General features: G+C 48.5%; 1 protein-coding gene across 1 annotated transcript in view; it reads left to right on the top strand.

The window, feature by feature from the left end:
* Positions 1-477: 477 nt before the first annotated feature.
* The window catches only part of VAPB (VAMP associated protein B and C), a 44,399-nt gene continuing 36,107 nt past the window's right edge, over positions 478-8,769 (top strand). The window contains exon 1 of the mRNA XM_040331608.1: positions 478-639. Within this exon, the coding sequence (XP_040187542.1) occupies positions 582-639 (58 nt within the window). The 5' untranslated portion in view covers positions 478-581. The remainder of the gene's footprint in view (positions 640-8,769) is intronic.

The following is an 8,769-nucleotide window of genomic DNA, read 5'->3' as shown; positions in this document are numbered from 1 at the left end:
TGAAGCAGGAAGCTGTGTGAGAGGTCCTGGAAGGCACTAGTGAGGTAACCCTCTCAGAGTGAGGACCTGTCTATGCCCCCAGACCAGGAAGTGGGCAAATATAAACAACATCCATTGTCTTTATTTTATCATGGTCTGTGTGATGATTTTATGTCAGCATGCAGCAATACATAAATGAGTTATTTTATGAGGTAAAGGTCCTCTTTTATTAATACTGAGGTGATGTCAGGGCCCAGGCAGGACACAATAATGGAGGAAGCAGCCCTCAGACCCCAGTGTGCCTGTCACAGAGGCCCACACAGGTATACAGGGAACCATGTCAGCCAGGGACACTTCCCAGGCCACGTCCAGCCCCTGTCAGCCATGCACAGAGCACGCCCTGCCTGTCCCCTGCAGTCACCCTCCCCCTCCTTCTCCTCCTCCCGTAGACTGCGCATGCGCGCCCGGGCGCAGCCTCCTCCGGGCCTTGCAGTACGTGACGTCAGCAGCCTCCGCCCTCCGCCGCTTTGCTGCATCACCAGCTGAGTGCCCAGGCCCCGAGCACCCCCAGCACTGCATGCACTGCCCGCACCGGAGGAGACATGGCCAAATCCGAGCAGGTCCTCGTCCTGGAGCCCCAGCATGAGCTCAAATTCAAAGGTAAGGACCCCCGGGGGTGGGGGGAGGATTACACAATATCCACAGATCGGACTGTGTGTGCCGGATGTGATCGGACCCTGCTGTCCGGATGGGGCTGTGTGTGATCAAAGCACTGTGCACACAGAATGACACCATCACACTACACAACTAGGGGAGGGCCATACAATCCTCTACAGTCCTAGTGTGTGTCCCCCATAACACATTGTACTCAAATCAGAGGTGTGTGTGTGTCCCCCATAACACATTGTACTCAAATCAGAGGTGTGTGTCCCATAACACATTGTACACAAATCAGAGGTGTGTGTGTGTGTGTGTCCCCCATAACACATTGTACACAAATCAGAGGTGTGTGTCCCATAACACATTGTACACAAATCAGAGGTGTCTGTGTGTGTGTCCCATAACACATTGTACACAAATCAGAGGTGTGTGTGTGTGTGTGTGTGTGTGTCCGTCCCATAACACATTGTACACAAATCAGAGGTGTGTGTGTCCCCCATAACACATTGTACACAAATCAGAGGTGTGTGTGTGTGTCCATAACACATTGTACACAAATCAGAGGTGTGTGTGTGTGTCCCCATAACACATTGTACACAAATCAGACGTGTGTGTGTGTGTCCCCCATAACACATTGTACACAAATCAGACGTGTGTGTGTGTGTGTCCGTCCCCATAACACATTGTACACAGATTAGAGGTGTGTGTGTGTGTCCCCATCACACATTGTACACAAATCAGAGGTGTGTGTGTCCCCATCACACATTGTACACAAATCAGAGGTGTGTGTGTGTGTGTCCCCCATAACACATTGTACACAAATCAGAGGTGTGTGTGTCCCCCATAACACATTGTACACAAAGCAGAGGTGTGTGTGTGTGTGTGTGTCCCCATAACACATTATACACAAAGCAGAGGTGTGTGTGTGTGTGTCCCCATAACACATTATACACAAAGCAGAGGTGTGTGTGTGTGTCCCCATAACACATTATACACAAATCAGAGGTGTGTGTGTGTGTGTCCCCATAACACATTGTACACAAATCAGAGGTGTGTGTGTGTGTGTGTGTGTGTCCCCATAACACATTGTACACAAATCAGACGTGTGTGTGTGTCCCCCATAACACATTGTACACAAATCAGACGTGTGTGTGTGTGTGTGTGTGTCCGTCCCCATAACACATTGTACACAGATTAGAGGTGTGTGTGTGTGTCCCCATCACACATTGTACACAAATCAGGTGTGTGTGTGTGTGTGTCCCCCATCACACATTGTACACAGATCAGAGGTGTGTGTGTGTGTGTCCCCCATCACACATTGTACACAGATCAGAGGTGTGTGTGTGTGTCCCCCATCACACATTGTACACAGATCAGAGGTGTGTGTGTGTGTGTGTCCCCCATCACACATTGTACACAGATCAGAGGTGTGTGTGTGTGTGTGTGTGTCCCCCATCACACATTGTACACAGATCAGAGGTGTGTGTGTGTGTGTGTGTGTCTCCATCACACATTGTACACAGATCAGAGGTGTGTGTGTCCCATAACACATTGTACACAAATCAGAGGTGTGTGTGTGTCCCCCATCACACATTGTACACAGATCAGAGGTGTGTGTGTGTGTGTGTCTCCATCACACATTGTACACAGATCAGAGGTGTGTGTGTGTGTGTGTCTCCATCACACATTGTACACAGATCAGAGGTGTGTGTGTGTGTGTCTCCATCACACATTGTACACAGATCAGAGGTGTGTGTGTGTGTGTGTGTGTCTCCATCACACATTGTACACAGATCAGAGGTGTGTGTGTGTGTGTGTCTCCATCACACATTGTACACAAATTAGAGGTCTGTGTTTGTGTGTCTCCATCACACATTGTACACACATTAGAGGTGTCTGTGTTTGTGTGTCTCCATCACACATTGTACACACATTAGAGGTGTGTGTGTGTGTCTGTCCCCATCACACATTGTACACAGATCAGAGGTGTGTGTGTGTGTGTCCCATCACACATTGTACACATAACACTGTGTTCACATGACACCATATATACAGTATAATATAGGAGCATTCACATGACATATATAAATACACACACACACAACATTGTACTCACATGATCTCTTCTTATAATTTGATCTTTTATATAATGTGACTACATCTCTAGGATATGACAGACATCGGATCTCATGTACAGTTGTGTTCTCCTCTTTGTGTATATCTAATGCTGTCATTTTTTAGAAGAGTATTTGGCTGTGGTATGGGATTCTCTATTGGAAACCTGAAATAACCCCGAAATCAGAGCGTATTCACCCAGAACTGAAAGGTGCGAGGCTGGCAGGTCCCCGTATTGGTACCAGGAGCCATGCACCCAGGTGGGCCCCTTCCAGCTTCCCTGCGTGACTGGCTGGTGACTGTACTGGTACCAGGAGCCATGCACCCAGGTGGGCCCCTTCCAGCTTTCCTGGCTTACTGGCTGGCCACTGTACTGGTACCAGGAGCCATGCACCAAGCTGGGCCTCTTCCAGCTTCCCTGGTTACTGGCTGGTCACTGTACCAGTACCAGGAGCCATGCACCAAGCTGGGCCTCTTCCAGCTTCCCTGGCTACTGGCTGGTCACTGTACTGGTACCAGGAGCCATGCACCAAGCCAGGAACGTTCCAATATCCCTGGCTAACCACCATACCAGTACCATGAGCCATGCAGCAAGCCAGGCCCCTTCCAGCTTCCCTGGCTGACTGTCTGGCCACTGTACCAGGAGCCATGCACCAAGCTGGGCCCTTTTCAGCCTCCATGGCCTACCACAGTACCTGTTCCAGGAGCCATGCAGCAAGCCAGGCCTATTCTGCTTCCCTGGCTCGCAACGTTACTGGTACCAGGAGCCATGCATCAAGCCGGTCCTTTGCAGCCTCCCTGGCCAACCATAGTCCCCCTACCAGGAGCCATGCAGCAAGCCAGGCCTATCCCGCTTCCCTGGCTCGCCACTGTACCAGGAGCCATGCACCAAGCTGGGCCTATCCTACTTCCCTGGCTCGCCACTGTACTGGTACCAGGAGCCATGCACCAAGCCGGGCCTATGCTGATTTCCTGGCTCACCACTGTACTGGTACCAGGGGCCATGCATCAAGCCGGGCCTATCCTGCTTCCTGGCTCGCCACTGTACCGGTACCAGGGGCCATGCAGCAAGCCGGGCCTATCCTGCTTCCTGGCTCGCCACTGTACCGGTACCAGGAGCCATGCAGCAAGCCGGGCCTATCCTGCTTCCTGGCTCGCCACTGTACCGGTACCAGGAGCCATGCAGCAAGCCGGGCCTATCCTGCTTCCTGGCTCGCCACTGTACCGGTACCAGGAGCCATGCAGCAAGCCGGGCCTATCCTGCTTCCTGGCTCGCCACTGTACCGGTACCAGGAGCAATGCAGCAAGCCGGGCCTATCCTGCTTTCTGGCTCACCACTGTACCGGTACCAGGAGCCATGCAGCAAGCCGGGCCTATCCTGCTTCCTGGCTGACTGTCTGGCTACTGTACAGGTACCAGGAGCCATGCACCAAGCTGGGCCCTTTTCAGCCTCCCTGGCCAACCACATTACCTGTTCCAGGAGCCATGCAGCAAGCCGGGCCTATTCTGCTTCCCTGGCTCGCAACGTTACTGGTACCAGGAGCCATGCATCAAGCCGGTCCTTTGCAGCCTCCCTGGCCAACCATAGTCCCCCTACCAGGAGCCATGCAGCAAGCCGGGCCTATCCTGCTTCCTGGCTCGCCACTGTACCGGTACCAGGAGCCATGCAGCAAGCCGGGCCTATCCTGCTTCCTGGCTCGCCACTGTACTGGTACCAGGGGCCATGCAGCAAGCCGGGCCTATCCTGCTTCCCTGGCTCGCCACTGTACCGGTACCAGGAGCCATGCAGCAAGCCGGGCCTATCCTGCTTCCCTGGCTCGCCACTGTACCGGTACCAGGAGCCATGCAGCAAGCCGGGCCTATCCTGCTTCCCTGGCTCGCCACTGTACCAGGAGCCATGCACCAGGCCAGGCCCCTTCCAGCTTCCCCGTCACCCTTTCATCACCCTGCCCCCCCCCCTGAATTGAGGGTATTTTGGGAGCAGGACGTTACCCCAAAGGCTCTGAAAGGGCTAATAAAAGCTGTGATTCATGGCGCTAATATCGGAACATCCAGGCACTATATTTAGTTGAATTCTTTGGCCTCTCTTGTCCTCAGAGATTATTGTGTCTTCGAGGTGAATGAAAATCACGATTGTGCAGATAGGGTTGCGATTGCTGCGTGCGGCGAGACGCATTGATAGGCTCCCGTCCAGGAATATCTCCGGCTTCGGAATACAATTGGGGAATGGTATTCCCTGGTAGGAGCTCCAGATGTACGGAGGAGCCAGGAAATATTTCCCTAAAGTAGGCCCGGAATGGCGATAAGGCGCAGGATTGGGAGATCAACCCACGCCTCTCATGAATAATTACTGACATAATCTGATGTGGGGGAGTTAACCCCGTGTGACCCCAGAATAAGGAAACATAAAAAGTAGAACTAAAGAGAACCTGTCATAAGAAGATAGGAGCCCCAATCATAGGCCTGGAATAAACATGCAGCTAAAGTAGAAACTCCCGATCTCTGGGCTTGTTCTGCGCCGGCTCAATCACAGCGGCTAAAAATCAAGTCTTTTGCTGTACCATGTGGCAGAGTTGTGTAAATCTCAGGACTGGATAGACAGAGATACATAACCTTTGGCAAGTAAAATGGCTGCCACATGTGCATTCCATTGGGGTGTTTAGCTGTTCGGAATTGAGCTTTGGCCACCAGTACCTAGGGAATGGGGGGGGGGGGCAACCTCCTCGGCCGGCTTCCGCCGCTATCCCATCGGGACTAAGTGGCCTGAAAATGATGATCATTAAATATTTATAACACTCCATCGCTGTACATAGTACAGGCATCCGGTGATGGAGGAAAGGTCACCGGGTGGGGGGGTCTGATGTATAGAGTGGGGTACAGTAAGTGTGTCGGGGGAGGTGAGTTATCACACTCCATAGATCAGATCGATGTGTCATCACAATGATATCAATAAAAACGGGGATATCAGACCGCTGGCAATGCTTTTATCACCTATCTGCAATCTGATTGGATGGGTCGCTCTTTGTGCTCCATTACTGAATGTATCTATGATGTACCCACCGCGCTTTGCTGAACTGGGCGATCGAAAGCGTTGCCAGTGGGGTCACTTTATCATTCTGTAGCTGGAATTATGTTCTAACTAATGGAAATCCAAAACGGTGAATACAATTGTGTACAGATCAGTAACCCCTAGCAACCAACATATTGCCCTTAGTAACACGAGCAGTAATACCTAGCAACCAAGATATTACCCTTAGGAAATCTTACAGTAGCAACCAAGATATTTTCCTTGGTAGCTAAAGCAGTAACTCTTAGCTACCAATATGTCAGCCTTAGCAACCAAAGCAGTAACGCCCCTAGAAACCAAGATATCACCCTTGGCAACCCAAGCAAAAAAAACATTGAAACCAAGATATCACTCTTGGCAACCCAAGCAAAAACCCTCTTGAAACCAAGATATCACTCTTGGCAACCCAAGCAAAAACCCCCTTGAAACCAAGATATCACCCTTGGCAACCCAAGCAAAAACCCCCTAGATACCAAGATATTGCCCTTAGCAACCCAGGAAATAACCTCTTAAATACCAAGATATTGCTTTTAGCAAACCAAGCAATAACCCCCTAGAAACCAAGATATCACCCATAGCAACCCAATAAGTAACCCCTTTAGATACCAAGATATTGCTTTTAGCAAACCAAGCAAGGAAAACACCCTTGAAACCAAGACATCGCTCTTAGCAACCCAAGCAAAAACCCCCTAAAAACCTAGATATTATCCATAGCAACCCAAGCAGTAACCCCCTAGATACCAAGATATTGCCCTTAGCAACTCAAGCAGTATCCACCTAGAAACCGAGATATTACCCTTTGCAACCCAATCAGTAAGCCCTAGCAAGGAAGTATTTCCCTTTGTAAACAAAACAGTAATACTAACCCCTGGCAACCATATATTTTCCTTGGTAACCAATGCATTAACGTCTAACAACCAAGATTTTACCCTTAAAACCAAAACTGAAGCGCCTAGCAACCAAGATATTTCCCTTGGTAAACACAACTGTAACAGTAACCTCTAGCAATTAATATATTGCCTTTTAAAGAACTAAAGCAGTTACTTGTAGCAACAAATATATTTCCCAATGCAGTAACCCCTAGCAACCAATAGATTGCACTTAGGAACCTGTACAGTAACTCCTAGCAACCAAGATATTACCCTCAAAACCAAAAGTGAAGCGCCTAGAAACCAAGATATTTCTATTGGTTAACAAAGATGTAACAGTAACCCAAAGCAACAAGATATTTCCATTATTAACGAACACAGTAATCCCTGGCAACCAAGATATTACTATTGAAACCACTGGGGTGCCTAGCAACAATATATTTCTCTTGGTAAACAAAGTTGTAACGGTGACCCCTAGCAACAAGATACCTCCCTTAGTAACCAATGCAGTAACCCTAAGCAGACCAAGCAATAACCCCTAACAACCAAGATTTTTCCTTGGCAACCAAAACGGTAACCCCTAGCAACCCTGGGTTGAGCCTGTGCCAACATGGTGCCATAAAGGTGAATTGGGAGTGACAGGGAGATATTGCTCCTACCGATGGAGAGTCAGCAGGGCCTGAGCCAGCGTCGGACATCTTGCTGTGTCGGGCTACAGAGGGAGCGTTTCAATGGGCTCTTTAGCAGTCCTATTATATCAATTTTTATTGATGCCACCATTGAGACTTACCCTCACGTAATGTGACAAGATGAGAAGTGAGGGATGAAAGACCTAACCCTTCTCGTTTTTACTAAAATAATGTTTTTTTTGGGGGAGTCTGTCCCTGCTGGAGAGATTTTTCCCCACACTTCCTGTCTAGACAGGAAGTGAGGGGGAAGTCTACTCTACTGGGATGCAGGCCACAAATCAAGGCTTAATACAGGCCCAAACCTTCCTCTGCTCTGTCCTGGTTACTTTCTTTTTTTTTTTTTTTTTTTTACGAAAGCTTTATTGGAAGATTAAATCATGACAGAAGTGCATTACATACAGAATATATTATACAATGTGTCATGGCAATGTACATGAATTACATACCGAAGATCCAATGATTATATGTAGATATTACAAGGAGTATAGTAGCGCGAAGTCTACAGATAGGAAAAATTATAGGTGTGGGAGGGACTAGTGATTATATTATAATCCCAGTGGAGGTTGAGCGTCCTGGTTACTTTCTGAAGCCCCCTTGATGTGCTATTATGCAGATTCTGACCTCCACTAGGAAGTCAGTGGGGTCACTTTATCATTCTTTAACTGGAATTATTATGTTCTAAGTAATGGAAATCCAAAGCTGAAAAAAATTGTGTACAGATCAGTAACTCCTAGTAACAAAGATATTACTCTTAGTAAGACAAGCAGTAATACCTAGCAACCAAGATATTACCCTTAGGAAATCTTACAGTAGCAACCAAGATATTTTCCTTCGTAGCTAAAGCGGTAACTCTTGGCTACCAAGATAACACTTTTAGCAGCCCAAGCACTAACCCCTAGAAACCAAAATATCACCCTTAGCAACCAAAGCACTCACCCCTAGAAACCAATAAATTACCCATAACCTTTATGTCCATCTGATCACCCCCCACATCTACTGCCCTCTGTTCCACTTGACCCTCCCTTCTAGATTGTAAGCTCTAACGAGAAGGGCACTCTGATCCTTCCTGTATTGAATTGTATTGTAACTATAATGTCTTCCCTGATGTTGTAAAGCGCTGCGTAAACTGTTGGCGCTATATAAATCCTGTATAATATAATAACAGCCCAAACGCTAACCCCCGGGAACCAAGATATTGCCTATAGCAGCCCAAGCACTAACCCCTAGAAACCAAGATATCAACCTTAGCCACCCAAGCACCAACCCCTAGAGACCAGGATATTACCCTTGGCAGCCCAAACACTAATCCCCTAGAAACCAAGATATCACCCTAATCCACCCAAGCACTAACCCCTAGAGACCAAGATATTACCCTTGGCAGCCCACGCAC

This window comes from Rana temporaria, chromosome 12, assembly GCF_905171775.1.
Source record: "Rana temporaria chromosome 12, aRanTem1.1, whole genome shotgun sequence".
Classification (NCBI taxonomy): Eukaryota; Metazoa; Chordata; class Amphibia; order Anura; family Ranidae; genus Rana; species Rana temporaria.
This window is presented reverse-complemented; position numbering and strand designations above follow the sequence as displayed.